The 16,695-nt window shown below is 34.8% G+C and overlaps 1 protein-coding gene across 1 annotated transcript; it reads left to right on the top strand.

The window, feature by feature from the left end:
• Window positions 1-6,060: 6,060 nt before the first annotated feature.
• Window positions 6,061-12,796, top strand: LOC113059978 (carcinoembryonic antigen-related cell adhesion molecule 20-like). The gene is made up of 9 exons (XM_026228717.1): window positions 6,061-6,158; window positions 6,402-6,722; window positions 10,135-10,413; window positions 10,521-10,775; window positions 11,051-11,162; window positions 11,515-11,555; window positions 11,754-11,776; window positions 12,138-12,284; window positions 12,452-12,796. Exons 1-9 carry the CDS (start codon window positions 6,107-6,109, stop codon window positions 12,479-12,481), a joined length of 1,260 nt encoding a protein of 419 aa, XP_026084502.1. The 5' UTR covers window positions 6,061-6,106; the 3' UTR covers window positions 12,482-12,796.
• The last annotated feature ends 3,899 nt before the right edge of the window (window positions 12,797-16,695 follow it).

Raw genomic sequence — 16,695 nt, 5'->3', positions numbered from 1 at the left:
TATTTTCAGTGGTTTTCTAGTTAGGCATTTTGTTTTATCGTTAAGCATTTTTTTTACATGTGTACGTGTATATGTAAAAAAAAAAAAAAAAAACGTTTACTTTTGTAAACTAGCTTCTTCCTTACTGCCTGTGTGAATATCCCCTTACACACAGCTTATTTGTTAGTGATTGAAGCTGTTTTAACGCTTCTAAGGAAGAAAGAGCAGACAGAAGTGTTTATAAAGCTCCGGGGAGAGAACGATGAGCTCTTCACCGGCGTCTTGCTTGGCGCTGTCACGGTTGCTAGGCGACAGGATATGAGCAACGGTTAAGGGAGGGAACTGAAAGAAGGGTAGGCTGTCCAAATTCACAAACACCGACTTCCGGTTTTTGCGGTCGTCGGAGGACCCATCCTCCTTCAACCGGGTAGGAAGGATCCTAAGGAGGATGCAGACCCTGAATTTGGACACAGCTATAGTTGACATTTCGGCCATTTTTGGAGCCTTGTGCAAACTGCTGACCTTGGAATAGTTAGTACATGACCTTGATTAACTTTTTATTTTTATATTTTTTCCCTACATATTTATAAATATAACATGTGACACAAATTAAACAGATAACACAGTTGTCCATCAATTAATCTACTCTACGTGCAGACAATAATAAAGATAAAATATTGAAGAGGAGAAGTTATGACTTTTCTTTAAAAAAAAATCTTAAAATTTCCCTCCAAAAAGGAAAATACATCAAGCGAAGTTGGACATGTGATTTTGGAACAAACCATTGCTGATTTATACAGGGTTTTAAAGGGAGTAACACAGTTGACACTGATTTCTAGGACATACACAAAATGCATAATTTAATAGTAAGTAGATGCATGTGAAAAAAATTTTTAAAACACCTTTCTCATAATTTAATGATTATTTTGGACAAATATTTATAAGAAATTATGTTGCTTATCTGAAGAGCAAAATCTCACTTTCACCAAATCAGACAGCACAAAAACAACAAATTCCAGTATAGAATATGCCAATTATGACAAGATAAAGGATGTATATCTTAAATAACTAAACGTTTTGGCAAGACTCTACAGGCAAATCTTTGTTGTTGTTGTTGATTTTTTTATATATATAAATGTGTGGGTTAATTTTAAGATTTGATTGATTTTGTTTGGTTTCAATTTTTTCATGAGCTGAAAATAATGCATGCCATACCTCTTTTTATCGGTTTGCACTGGCTACCAATAGCTACTCGCATAATATTCAAGGCATTAATGTTTGCCTAGAAATCCACCACTGGATCTGAATCCCTTTCTCTAAATTCATTACTTCAGACTTGTGTTCCCTCTAGAAGCATGTGATTTGCAAGTGAACATCGCTGACCTGAATGGCCTGCCCAACTCAATCCAAGAGTCCTTAGCCATCTTCAAGGATCTCTATTTAAGATCTCTAAATACATATTTTCCATCTAACTCTAGCACTCTCTACTATATTCTAATTCTATTCTTTAAAAAAACTATCCCATTTTAGACTTGCACTATTCATTTACTAACTGCTTTTTTCATATAAAAAAAACGAGAAAAAAAGGACATGTTAGAATCTCATAATTAAAGTAAGGCAATGGTGTGGATCAGACCATCAGCATTATAACAAGAAATTCATATAATAATAAAAAAATATATTATATAATGCAACACATAAACTCATAGAATACTCAAACACAGACAAACAGAGTGATACATTCAGGGAAAAGTCCCTGCAGAATTGGACCATATATGCCAATCAAATTTGAGGACCAGGTTGGTGCCAATATCGAACCCCTTTTCCTGCTCCTCTTAGTCTCCAGAATGGTTGGGTTTAGGGGTAGAGGTGGGTGAAAAAAATAAAAACAAGGAAAAAGTATATATATGCCATAGCCTACTTATGATGCTTAATACAACCAGGCTAATGTACTAATACTAGAACTTCTACTTACAATAACAGCAAGTTTCTCTAGATGCCTTGTTCAGTTTAAATGAGTGGCATTTACGGACGTACCTTCTAACACTGTAAGAGTTGTTTGTCCTGTATGACTGCAAGAGTGTGCAAAGCAGTAATCAAAGCAGAAGGTCGCTACTTTGAAGAACCTAGAATATTTTCAGTTGTTTCAAACTTTTTTGTTATGTATGTAATTCCATATATAATTCCACATGTGTTAAATCATAGTTTTGATGCCTTCAGTGTGAATCTACAATTTTCATAGTCATGAAAATAAAGAAAACTCTTTAAATTAGAAGGTGTGTCCAAACTTTTGGTCTGTAAGAAGTAACATTTTATAGCTGGCAAGGCTTTTTAATCATATAAATATTTCAAGATTGTAAAAGGATCTAATTATTATATTTGTATGCTCATTTCAAGCATGCTTTATTTATTAGTTTAGTCTGTCAGCCCAGAAAATTTCTCAAGATATCAGGACAGGACGTCCTTCAGAAAAGAAAACACTAAGTGAAAGAAAGAGTTCAACAGAATCAACTTTCCTTTATAATATGCATATTTCCTTGTATACAAAAAAACTTGCATAATTTCTTAATAAAATATATTTAGGAGAAAAAATTCTGAATAATACAAATTCAGGTTTAAAAATGGGAAAACGCAGTAAAAATTCACTAACCTGTAAACACAGTGGTGCAAGACAGCAGTAGAGGAATAAACACAATTTGTAAGTCCATCATAAGCTTTCATTTCAACAGAGCAATGACACACACTGTGTAACACAAGTTCATCTTATAAAAAACTGTTCAAAATTCAGTCACGTAAAGGAAAGTTAACCTTCTCAGTGTTGAGTTTAAAATAATATAGTGGTCAGTGGTGAGTTTTTTTAAGACAACCATTATTTTGTTGCCCTTACTGTTTCCATGGCGACGCATCAGGCTTGTCATCTGACACACCACGTTTACAATAACACTGTATGACAGATGGATTGCTTTTATTTTGTTTTTCATTTTTTTATTTAAAATATTCACATACTTGCATAAAGAACAATCTGATATTCAGATTCATAAATATGTAAATGAGTGTGTTTTGTCATTTAAAAAGCTTTCTAAATGATCTTGATTGTGATCTGATTGATCAACCTTGCCAAGACAGAACTGCAGCAAACCCATCATTTCATCACAATTTCACCATCAAGGTAGACACATCAACCATAACTCCTTCAAAAACAGCCAGAAGCATTAGAGTTATGATTGATGATCAGCTGACTTTCTCAGACCACATTGCTAAAACTCAGAACATGCTGCAAAACTCCTTGTTCAAGCTCTTGTCCTGTCCAGGCTGGACTATTGCAATGCTCTCTTGGCACGTCTTCCAGCCAGTTCAAACTTTTACTACTAATCCACAATGTGGCAGCAAGATTCATTTTTAATGAGCCGAAAAGAATATGTCAAACCTCTGTTTATCAGTTTGCACTGGCTGCCAATAGCTGCTTGTATAAAATTCAAAACACCACTGGCTCTGCACCCCTTTATGTGCCCTCTAGAAGCTTGCGTTCTGCAAGTGAACGTCACTTGATTGTCCCATCCCAAAGAAGCACAGTCACTTTTATGGACTTCTAAATGAAATGTTCCCTCCTGGTGGAATGACCTCCCCAACTCAATCCGGACAGCTGAGTCCTTATCCGTCTTCAAGAATCGGCTTAAAACACATCTCTTCCATCTTTATTTGACCCTCTAACTTTAGCACTCACTATTCTAATTCTATTCTTAAAAAAAAAAAAAAAAACTCCCTTTCTAATCTTTTTGTATTCTATTTTCTTTTCATTTATTATACAATTTACAAAAATATATTTTTTATATTTATTTTTTTATATATTTAATATTATATAACATATTTTTATATTTTTTATATTTATTATTATAATTTATGAATGAACAGCGCTCTCCTCCCCCCTCAATACCCATGGCTGAAGTGCCCTTGAGCATTGCACTGAACCCCCAGTTGCTCCCTGGGCGCTGTATCTGTAGCTGCCCACCTCTCTGGGTGTCTGTTCCCTACTCACTCGTTGTGTTTGTGCACTTGGATGGGTTAAATGCTGAGAACCAATTCTGATTATGAGTTACCATACTTAGCAAATGTCATGACTTTCACTTTCAAATAAAATCAAGTAATAATATGCTAGCTACTGATGATCAATAAAATAAAAAAGTTTTTTATAAATACAAAGTTTTAAAGGAGGAGACAGTGTGAAGAAGGAACTATTAAAGACTGTTTGTTCCATAAACTCTCAAATGGGAGCAGAGGACTTTGGGTAGTAGATGTCATATACAAAGAAAAGTTTGAAACACAGATCAACTGCTTGTAGTATCATCTTCTGTTCCATCGCTTCCCTGTTTTAAATAATAAAAACTGGGGAGGAGTTTTCTTTGTCACCAAGCACCAGGACATGATCATATCAGTCAGTCCATGATAAGCTTCAGGGACTGTGGTCTCCTCTCTCCAGATAGCAGCACACAGGTTGGGAGTAATGGTGCAGAGGAATTTGGGAAAATAAGTAAATATTTTCAAGTCCAGTTTAGGATGCCGATGGAAGGAATATCAGGTATCTATGGTTTTCATATGGTGGAAAAACTGAAAGACAGTTTTCAGAGAGGGTGTAACATATTATTTTATTTTAACTTCTATGGTTATCGAAGAATGATAAAAAATACAAATAAAAAGTAGGGAGTGTGGAGGATTATTTTTTTTTATTATTTGCTTGACTGTAACTAAAGAGTGTTCTTCAGACTGAGTGTTTCAGTATGCTTGAGTTTTCGATGAGCTGAGAGATAACAGGAAATATATTTGATATGTGTGTGTGTGTGTGTGTGTTCATTCAAGACAAGTGTGAGACAGAGATGTTATTTTATTTTCTTAGACTGTATGACTGTATGAAGGTAGACCTAATAAAATACATATTCAAAAGACTTTTGTCTCATTCTCATACCTTTTGTTTCATACCCGCAATTTTACAAGTTGTTAATTTTGATGTTGATGGTCACTTGTTAGATTTTAGAAAGCAAATTCTGAACCTTCTGCTTCATTCAGCTGGAAGTTTAATGAAACAGACACCAATGTGACCACAGACACATTCACCATAAACAAGACTGACTTCACACACAGTGGAGATTACATCTGCACAGCCTCCAATAATGTCACAAAGAGAAGCGCCTCACACAAACATGCTTTAACAGTTACTGTGGTTAAAACTGACCTAAACATTAGCTAAGTTTTAATAAACATAGCTTTGACTCTATTTTAAAATAATACACAATAAACCATTTTTTTCTACTGTACACACTTAAGATGTAGCTTCTGCTTTATTTTGTTTTAGAAATGTGTTATTTATTACAATTGTCTGTTACTATTTGGTCATTTGGGCAACAAAATCCAGGAGATCTGAGCAGAGGGGTGATGGGGGTGATTGGTCAGGGTCTCTGATTAAAATGTTAGACTTTTTAAAGGCCCTCTTAAGACCTGCATAAAAATAAAAAAAATATTTACAGTTCAGATACAGGTTTTCACAATAAATAAAAAAATTAAAAAAAAAAAAAAAACAGATACACTTTTTAAGAAAAAGTATGAATCAAAAGTAGGCCTATAAATTAAAATATTAAATAAAACAATCACTATCAAACAATCAGAGGATACAAACATTAAAATATAAAATTAAAAATCACGAAATTGTATTGTATTTGTGTCCTAAGAAGATGGAAAATAGCAAAACATAAATGTTCTGATTTCACTTTACGGTCTTGTCCTTTTTAGGGTTAAAAGGCCAAATTCAGTATAAACCTTATTGTTGATGCATACTTTGTGTAGCCTATTTTGAGAAAGTCACGCAGTTTTATATTTTATTTAAATGTTTGTGGCTTGGACGGCTTGTGCTGCAGTTCTATGGGTGTTTTGCCCTCTTCGAGCCAGTCACGTGACTGAAAAACTGAATCTGTTGGTAACTTTACTAAATGATCAAAGGTAAGACTTGTGTTATTATCCAGCGCTAGGTGGCGCAGTGAGCTCTGCTGTCTAGAACTGCTGTTTATCATTGACTGAAAACTGATAGAAATAGTTCAGATGACTTAAGCAGCAGCTCCTGACAGCTGAGAGTTCGATCATGATGGTTTCTGATAGTTTTTACTGTACGCTGTGGATGCTATCGCTTTTTGGTGAGGCTTTTTTTTTGTAATTAAAAAATCTATGTTAAATTGCTGTGTTTAATAACTAGTTAGTTAGAAGTATTTTAATTATGTAATGGCACAGAAATCTATGTCCAACTTTGCAGTTAATCATTGTTTTTGTTGTGAATTTGTGAATCCAACTAAATATTTAACTACAGTAGATGTAGCAGATAAAATGTATGCCATTTAGTGCAATAAGTCAATAACTCTTTCTTTCTTTCTTTGACATAGGCCAGTATTTAGGGGAAGACCTGCAGTTTTCTGGTCCGGTTTATGGAGCAGTAGGAGGAAGTGTGGTGTTTGCTCCTGATAACCCGCCCTCCACATCAATTGATATAGTTCAGTGGAATTTTGGATCAACTGTAATATTGACAGGATCGCCTGATTCACCTACAATAGACCCAGCATACAGAGACAGAGTCAGTTTTGATATAAACACTATCGCTCTGGAGCTCTGGAACCTAATACTGGGTGATTCTGGGATATACAGACTTACTGTAATAACTAGTGCTGGAGACTCACTTACAGGAGAAACTTCACTACAACTGTTTGGTGAGTGTGTTGTGCAAACTTCATCAAAGCATACAGTAGGCTTAATATATGATTATATTAAATACATTTAATCTGTGGAAGAGGAAAAAGTGACATAAAGCAATTTAATATGCTGTAAATTAAACATAGAAGCGTAAAAATAGCAAAGGTAACAATCAGACTTGTTAATGAGAGTATAATAATAGTATTTGAGATATGCACAAGTCTGCTGTTGTTTGCAGTGAGCTTTGTGTTTAATTTTGACTGAAACAGATTTGCTCAAATGAGTGTTACTCAGGGCACTCTCATGTTTAAACTTTAAAAATCACTGTAAAAAATTGTCCCGTTAAATAACAGTAATTTTCTGGCAGCAGGGGTTCCAGTAAAGTACTGTTAATTTACAGCTTTCAACCATTAATTTACCACTCTTATTTTTTAACAGTATTTTACCGTAAATTCTACCATGGAAATTAACTTCACTCCCACTGCTTCAAACAGTTCTAGTTTTTAAAACTAGCATTCCTACGATGTTAATACTATGAACTTATTTCATTTGATTCCACTGAGAAGGAATATTTCTTAATATAACGATGCAAACACTTAATGTGCAGTAATAAAGTAACTAAATACATGACTTTTACTCAAATCACTGCAGCTCATTGTCATCTACGCCGCACATGTATGTGCTGAAGTACTTAATACAGAGATCACCACTGTATCAGCAACTCCACATTTACTGCATTTATATAAAGCAGCAGAAAATCTGAATTTGTTGCTCATCATTGACTGAAGCACCGGCTCTACTCTCCAGCACAATGGTGAACAACAAAACTACATTAAACTAAACGATTTCTCTTGTGCAAACACACATTAATACAGTCAAGTTCAGTATTTACTCTCATTATCAGTGTATGACTTTGCCTAATTTTTTTCTATGGATGTTCACAATTATTTTAGTTAAATTAACTTTTTTTTCATTTGGTAAATCTGACGTTTACATTTTACAGTATATTACTGTTTTTCCTTGACTTAACGGCAACAAACTGTAGAAAAACACTTTTTTTTGCTGGCAACCATTAATTTACGGCAAGAAACAGTAGAAAAACAGTTATTTACTGGCAGCAGGGGTGCCAGTAAATAACTGTTTTTCTACAGTTTGTTTCCTGTAAATTAATTACAGTTTATTACTGTTAAATTATGTTTCATGCTGTTTTTTCTTTATCTTAAATCTTTAACCCTTTAAATCCCACAAGAAAATCCTCAGTTTTAAATGAACACTTATAATGTGTGCACACTACAGAGTGCTTGAGTAACACTGAATTAGTGAAGTTAATGAGATAATTCGGTGATTAACTGATGATTGAGCATTAGTGATAAACACCTGCAGAATCACTGAAGGAAAGAGAAACACAAGATCTACAAATGACTTCAGCCACAGCCTTAGATGAAATCAACTGAATAAAAGAATACATCAAATCTCTCAAGATCTGATTAAACAACTACTAAAACAGCTTCACCAGATTCACATTACTAACCAGACTGACTTTATTTCTGTTAGATGTCTACAGAAGAACTTATGGAGAGTTAAATAGGTTTAGGTGTTTTTTTTTCACTACCATGATGGAGATCAGTGTTTACTTTAGTTGGGCTCTTGAACGTGACTTTTCAACAACTAAGGTTTTTTTTTTTTTACATGCTGTAACAATGCGCCTTTGGAACCTGTTATAGCAAAACAAAAGTACACAGAAGAGAAAAAATCTGATATTGTTGTTTATAGATTGACAAGAACAAATACTATTATTTCTGATCTAATCCCGTGTCTCTTCTCTTATTGAATATTGATACTACAGCATGAGAAGGAACACTGCTGAGCCATAAGTTATGAAAGACTGTTAAGAAAATGTCACTCATAATAAACAAAAAAAACCTTTGCTGAAATTTAGACAGAAATATCAAGAATCAGCGTATGAATCACAACAATGGTGACAATCCACAAAATAAATAAACAGATCAGTTCTGAACATCACAACACATGCTACTAAAACTTAAAACAAATGCCAAATTATAAGCACATAAGAATTCAAGAAAATAAGTGAACAATTCAGGGGCATAATTTATTCATGCCGCAATGCATGCTGGGAATCATGGATGAGTTTTATCCTGTGCTGGTACCCAGCATGCATTGCATCATGAACCTTTTGATTGTCACCATTGTTGAGATTCATATGCTGATTGTTGATTTCTCTCTTTGAGTGTTGTGGAGACTGCTGCCCGAAATATTTTTTTTACTAAAACTAGTCATTAAACTAGTCATTACTTTTCAATCTTACAAAATTGAGGAAACAAAAAAAAAATTTTCAACACCAAATTAATATATGATTACTATAGCAACACTTTAAGCCAGTCTAGTAGATCATGCCTGACAGAAACAGCCATAATCACTTGACTATCAAAATTAATGTTGCTGTAACAGATGTATCATGAAGATACAAATACAGCAATGAAACAAAATTTAAAGTACAAAAGATAAGGGTCAGTAGCCCAACTAAAGCAAACACTGATCTCCACAATGGTAACGTCAAACGAAACAGTAACATTATCATCTAAATCTCTGTAATTCTCAGTAAGATCTTTCGATCTCTGATCTCTGATCTGATAGAAATAAAGTCAGTCTGGTTAGTAATGAGTGAAGTTGGTAAATCTTCAGCTGATTTCATCTAAGGCTGTGGCTGAAGTCAGTTGTAGTTCTTGTGTTTGTCTTGTTTCTTTTTTCTTCAGTGATTCTACTCATTAACAGCAGCTGTTCATCATTGTCTGAATTCACTCATTAATTTTCATTCTCTCTGTCAGGTGGACTATATTAGTAAACTCATGTAGGGAATAGTGAATGAGGGAGTAGGGTGTGATTTGAAACACAGCCGCTGAGTGTCGACTTTGAACGTTGTTAATTTACGATATATAGCAGCAGGCTACCTTCTCGAAAACAATGAATATTACCCAGAATGCACTGTTTTAATGAAAAACAGTATGTTACTGTCGAAATTTGGCCGTTTTTTTACAGCGATTTTTAACAGTGATGTTATTACATGGAAATCACGTTGAAACTCTTGAAAAATTTTAGCTTTATAATTTATTTTGAAATAACTTTTAGACTTTATAAACTTTTTACTCTTGTTTGAGACCCAGATGTTCAGTCTTCTATCAGCTATGAAAATCCATAAAAAATATAAATGATATGCTACAAACTATGATGATCTAAATAGACACTGACATAAACAGTCTAAATGGTGCACATATTCAAACATAAACATTCATTTAATTGTTGATTGTACCCCCTTTGACTACAGTAAATGTAAAAATGTGAAATGGTCACTAAATGTGAAAGACTCATTTTAAATCTACTGTGTTTGTTCTTTCTCTCTCATTCACACAGAAAATATAACTAATGTTAGAGTTATTGGTCCAGAAGGATCATTAATAGAAGGAGAATCATCTGCTAACTTCAGCTCTGAGGGAACTGGCATCATCACCTCTGTGCAGTGGATGAAAGATAACAGTCCTCTGTCTCCTAGCAACAACATCATCTTCTCATCTGATCACAGATCAGTGTCCATCAGTCCAGTCCAGAGATCAGACAGTGGAGAATATCAATGTACATATACAAACCCTGCTAGCTCTCAGACGGCAAAACCTGTGCGTCTGATCATCAACTGTGAGTGTTCAACATTCAGACATCAAGATGATTTGAGCTCAAACCTGATGAAATACAGTCATTCTTCAGTGATTAGTTTGTCATTGAGTCTCTTGCTTGTGTTCTAGATGGACCAGAAGATGTTTCTGTTAAGGGTGAGGATGTGGTGGATTTAGGGGTTCGTGTGTCTCTCTCTTGTTCTGCAAATTCTGAACCTGCTGCTTCATTCAGCTGGAAGTTTAATGAAACAGACACCAATGTGACCACAGACACATTCACCATAAATGAGACTGACTTCACACACAGTGGAGATTACATCTGCACAGCCTCCAATAATGTCACAAAGAGAAACGCCTCACACAAACATGCTTTACTAGTTAAAGGTGAGAATAATTCAAACTAATCTGAAATGAGTTCCCAAGTTTTGATAACCACCTTGACCTTAATTTACCAATTGTTCAAAGAAACTTTGTTTTAAGAAGGTATATTCAACTATATAAATTTAGTTTACATGTCTGCTTTATGTAACTTCCTTGTGTTGTTTTAGATTATTATAATAATCAATCAAATAAAAATTTATACGTTTTAAAGTGTATAATTGTTAGTATTGTTTGTTTTAAATGGCCTTGGTCTTGTGATTCTTGTATCTTTTCCATAGAAAGAGGAGGAGGGCTGTCATCAGGGGCGATAGCTGGGATTGTCATTGGGGTTTTAGTGGCAGTTGTAGGCATTTGTGGTCTGACTGTCTATTTAACAAAAACAAAGAAAATGTGAGTAATCTGGCAGATCATGGTGTATTTTGTAATCACACCTTTGATTTAATATATTTTATACATCAGTACATTTGTAACAAATCACAACTTCAGCTTCCAACAGGACTTTGTAAATCAAGTTCTACATACAGTACATGTATGAACCCTATGATCTCATTCTTACGTGATTTTATTCCTATTTTATATCAAACTCAGTGTTTCAGAATTTCAGTGAATTTTCTTAACATTTGAATAGTGATATTTCATACACAGTAAAAAGATCACAGTAACTGTAATAAAGTGCATTTTTGTGAGACAATAATGTGGTAAAGACTAGTTATAACAAAATGTCTTTGTGTTTCTGCTGCAGCCCAAAGTTAAACCAACAACAAAAAGGACAAGCAAGTGAAGGTATGTTTGCTATTCATTCATAATGCCAGCATTAGTGTGACTTGATTGAAGAACACATCTGACATAAGCAATTATATCTAGATTTCCCTTGATAATTACATTACATAATAGATTTCAGATTAACTATTTATATTACAGATGATTCAGTATATATTTCTTTCAGTATCAAATTCATTGAGTCTTTCTTTCCTTAAACAGCAGCACAAAGCAGACAGGAGACAGTGAGTAACCTCTTCAGTCTCTTCTGACAGTAAAAACATAAACTCATCCATCAGTAAACTCTATAATTATCTGTAGTTTATTTTTACAGTAAGCTCAAATGGACTTTAATCTTTCACATGTTACTGCACAAAGACATGCTGATGATCACACTTTAACTATACTTAAACTATAGATTTGGACAAATATTCATAGATATTAGCACTGCTTATTGTGGGCTTTCTGTTCATCATTATATTATCAGCAAAATATTTAACACTTAATTTAACCTCAAGTGACAGCATCATTCTCTCAGATGTTTTGATTATAATTTAAGAAAATAAATAGTTGGATGCAAACTATAAATAAATGATTGATTTGCAGAAGGCTAGAGGAGATGGAGTGATTCCAGGGAAGATGAGTGAACATATATATGAGAATGACAAACATGAAAATGAGTATGAGAATGATATGTATGAAAATGTAAAGCTTGATTATTCAAGAAGGCCAAGGGCTCCTACTCCTCCTCAGGTGAGCAGTCCAGTCCAGTTCAGCCCTTTCTAGAGCATCTTATCTGTGTTTTGGCTGCATCATAAAATAAGTGCTGTTTATTGTTTTCTGTGGCTTTGCAGTGAAACATTAAGGAAGTCATTTGGTTGGTTTATTGGATTACATGCTTGTGTAATGTCTCTGTTCAGGTCTCAAACCCTCCTCCTGTGCGCAGGTGAAGAAGTGAAGACACTGAAACACATCTACTGCAAGATGATCGATCAGACTGTATCATTTTTTTCTGTTCTTTTTTTTTAACAATTTAAAGATAAAAAATGTATATGGCATATTAATGAAATATCATAAACTGTTGCATCAACTGTTTGTTCTGTGTGCTCCACTAATGCAGTTTAATTATAAACTTGTTCCTCACAATGGACAAATATATTTTTCCTGACATAGTTCCTTAAAAAGTCACAAATACAGAAGTATATTTCTGTAACAGTAAAAGATTAGGGTCAAAGCCATAACCGTATAAAAGGCCATATATTAAAGCTGCAGTAGGTAACTTTTGTAAATATATATTTTTTACATTTTTGTTAAACTTGTCATTATGTCCTGACAGTAGAATATGAGACAGATAATCTGTGAAAAAAATCAAGCTCCTCTGGCTCCTCCCAGTGCTCCTATTGCCATTTGCAGTTACAGACCGCTCCCGGTAAGAAACAACCAATCAGAGCTGCCGTCCGTAACTTTGTTTGTGTTCAAAATGTAGAAAAATGTATATAATAAGCGAGTACACCATGAATCCATTTTCCAAACCGTGTTTTTGGCTTGTCCTGAATCACTAGGGTGCACCTATAATAAGTGTTTATATTCGGACTATTTTGGATTGCTTCGGGGGTACCGCGGCGGAGTAACCCAGTACCTTTGTGATTCTTCATAGACATAAACAGAGAGAAGTAGATCCGGCTACGATGTTCTTCCGCAAGATGCAAGCAGTTCTGTTTATTAACCGCTAGAGCGTCAAAAGTTCCCTACTGCAGCTTTAAAGGCATGGAAACATGACATACTAAAATAGGACAAGATCTGCATATCTGGTATTGAAATGTTAATTTTCAGGCTCACGTGGAATCTGCACACACAGAACTCAGAAGAAAGCAGATTGAACACTAGGTCTTTGAGTTCTACACATTTGACATCTTGTCTTTGCTCCCTTATTCAATATTTTTAGCTAGTGTTTTTAATTAACTGAGAACATGTATAATTCTAAGGGAAAAATAAGTTAAATTTCATCAACACATCTCAAAAAAGTTGGGACAAGGCCATGTTTACCAGTGTGTGGCATCCCCTCTAATTTTTATATCAGTCTGCAAACGTCTGGACACTGAGGAGACGAGTTGCTCAAGTTTACGAATAGGAATGTTGTGCCATTCTTGTCTAATAGGCTTCTAGTTGCTCAGCTGTCTTATGTCTTCTTTGTCACATCTTCCTCTTTACGATACACCAAATGTTTTCTATTGGTGAAAGATCTGGACTGCAGGCAGGCCATTTCAGTACCCGGATCCTTCTTCTATGCAGCAATGATGCTGTAATTGATGAAGTATGTGATCTGACATTGTCATGTTAGAAAATGCAAAGTCTTCCCAGAAAGAGACGACGTCTGGATGGGAGCATATGTTGTTCTAGAACTTGGATTTACCTTTCAGCATTGGTGGTGCCTTTCCAGATGTGTAAACTGCCCATGCCACACACACTCATCCAACCCCATACCTTCACTTGTCTGTGGTTTAAAATCATTAGTGTACCCTGTAAACACAGGTAAGCTGCAAAAACAAAACCATTGAGCGAATTTTGCTGCCTCCTTAAAGGTACAGTTTGTAGGACCTGCCACGAGAGGGAGCACTACCAAAACAATAATAATCGCATTGTTCGATGACGCTAAGGAAGAGCGTGGAATGATGGGATTTGTTGTCTTCTACCCAACCGCTGATAGCCATCAATCAGACAGAAAGATAAATCATGGATTTAATGGATGAGGTAAAGTTTTATAAATGTTGTGTTTGATGTCATAGTTTTCAAATGCGAGTTCAATGATTTGCGCGAGTAGATTACGTACAAAGTCAGTGGAAAGATGCAATCACACTATGGATCAGACGCTCCTTGCGTGGGTCCAGAGACGCGATGCTCCACATTTGGCGTGTATGCCCCATAATACTAATCTTGTTGATCATTATAATAGCATATGTTTTCTGTAAAGATACGAATCAGAACTAGACCGAATCAAAACTCACCTGTCGAGTAAAACACAAGCGAGATCGGCATCTCTTTCTAGTTGAAATTTGTCGCGAAACTCTCTCCATCTAGAAAATGTAAAAATGATATGGTCACACCACAGGTAATGGTAAACTTTTCCAAAAACCTGTTGTGAATAGGGCGACAACATCACCTCCATTCAAAATGTGAAACGAACACTCGGGCATCAGTAGGCAAATGCAGGGAATATTCACCACAACAGAGTGAACAGCATCCTGTGTCTCCATGTCTGCTGTCGTTTTTCGATTTCCTTAACCTAAACTTCAATCTTAAATTCAGTGCTTATGCTTAGTTTAGCGTCTATGTCACAGCTCTCAGCCCATCCTCTGTTCGTTGACTGGACGGCTGTTGCGGAGCCGGAGGAAACCTGGGAGATGGTTTGCTATCTCAGACTGAGTACAGAAGCAAACTGAAATTGAGCGGAGGTACGAAGTCTGACGTAGTCAGGCTATGGTACCAGGGGTCCTCTCCTGGACCTCTAACAGGTGTCTGGTCATTGTCTTAGCATCTTTATCTGTTGGTATTGGACATTTGTCTGAATTAGTCCACCAAGATCCAATCAAAAAGTAGCTAACCTTTCTACACTGTTGCAGACAGAGAGGGGCCCCACCATAAAACTAGCCCCTGGAATGAACTGTTCACAACACAAGTCTACAGTTATGTATGTATGTAGCACTTATTAAAGGCTATACCTTTCATTACATATTACATGACAGTTGTATATGTTAAATGATAAAGACAACATGCACTTGAACAACATGAACAATATCTGCTCCTCCTCATTTATGCAGCCAGTCACAGTTCTATAGTAGTGCAATTTGCTCAGATGGTTTCTGTGTAATGTGTTAAAGTTTATGATGCTAAAATTATTTTCAGAATTAAAACACACATAAATAAGTAAAGCACAAAAATGTGTTTATGTTTGAGATTGATTTGAGGATTTTTTTTTCAGTCAACAACCGAAATATTTTCATAGACACTTAACTGCACAGACTGAAATGACATGCACTATGTAGTACAGAACATTAATGTTGAGTGTCCCTTACACAGTCCCTTATTTTTAATTAAGAACCATTATTGTTCTTTTTTTTTTTTTACTTTGCTGAAGTTGGTAACCCTAATTGTTTTTTTTTTTTTTTTTTTGTGGGAAACAGACTAGCATTTGTTCAGTCAAATAAAACATTTAGGTAACATTACTGCATCAAAAATATCAGTAACATGAAATTTTGGTTATTGGTTTCAAAATGGTATATTAATTTACAGTAAATGGCATGTAAGGCTTGTGGTAATATCCAGCGCTAGGTGGCGCAGTCAATACTCTGCTATCTATAACTGCTGTTTATCATTAACTGAGAACTGTGTGTAGATAATAGTTCAGATGAGTTGAGCTACAGCTCGTGACAGATCAAAAACAACCTCAGAGCTCGATCATGATGGTTTCTCATGGCTTATATGGGACCCTGTGGATATTGTCGTGTTTTGGTGAGCCTCTTTATATCAATTATGTAAATATAATATACAGTATGATATATATTGCCTTAAAGAGTGATATTTCTACATTTGTTGCATATTATATAAGGTGACGTATAATATTCACATATGCACGCCACATTCATGTATAAAAAATGTTGTATGTTTATAGGCTATTTGTTTCTGTTTTTATAAAATATATATTTTTAAATGTATGTCTATCTCTTATATTTACTTATGTCATTTGAACGTGTATTGATGGGTTTTATGATGGATATATATGGGTTCAGTAATAATTTGGTATTATTTTCACAAGCAAGTGGTAAATTAGTACAGAACTCTACAACACTCGATCATAGTTCATCATTCTGACTTATGTTTAATCTGTCAGTTTAATCTGACATATTTTCTGTTAAATAATTTGTTTATTTGCCAATATGCATTAAATGAACACTTAAAAACATAAAAAATAATTTAGCAAACAGTGTATATACTGTCTCTCTCTCTCTCTCTCTCTCTCTCTTTATATATACACATTTGTAGAGAGAATTCTATATTCTGATTCTGTAAAAACAACAAAATCACTCACTTATTAATACATTTTTGTTACTTTATTTGGATAAATTCATGTACTATAAAATACTGTGATTTGAGTGTTAACATTTAA

Source organism: Carassius auratus, chromosome 41 (assembly GCF_003368295.1).
Source record: "Carassius auratus strain Wakin chromosome 41, ASM336829v1, whole genome shotgun sequence".
Lineage (NCBI taxonomy): Eukaryota > Metazoa > Chordata > Actinopteri > Cypriniformes > Cyprinidae > Carassius > Carassius auratus.
This window is presented reverse-complemented; position numbering and strand designations above follow the sequence as displayed.

What these genes read in the sequence shown, in the direction of transcription:
- LOC113059978 (XM_026228717.1), top strand. Translation starts at nt 6,107, where the DNA reads ATGATGGTTTCTGATAGTTTTTACTGTACGCTGTGGATGCTATCGCTT. An exon ending in TTAACAAAAACAAAGAAAAT is followed by an intron (nt 11,163 to 11,514) that starts GTGAGTAATCTG and finishes TTTCTGCTGCAG; the next exon opens with CCCAAAGTTAAACCAACAAC. An exon ending in AAAAGGACAAGCAAGTGAAG is followed by an intron (nt 11,556 to 11,753) that starts GTATGTTTGCTA and finishes TTCCTTAAACAG; the next exon opens with CAGCACAAAGCAGACAGGAG.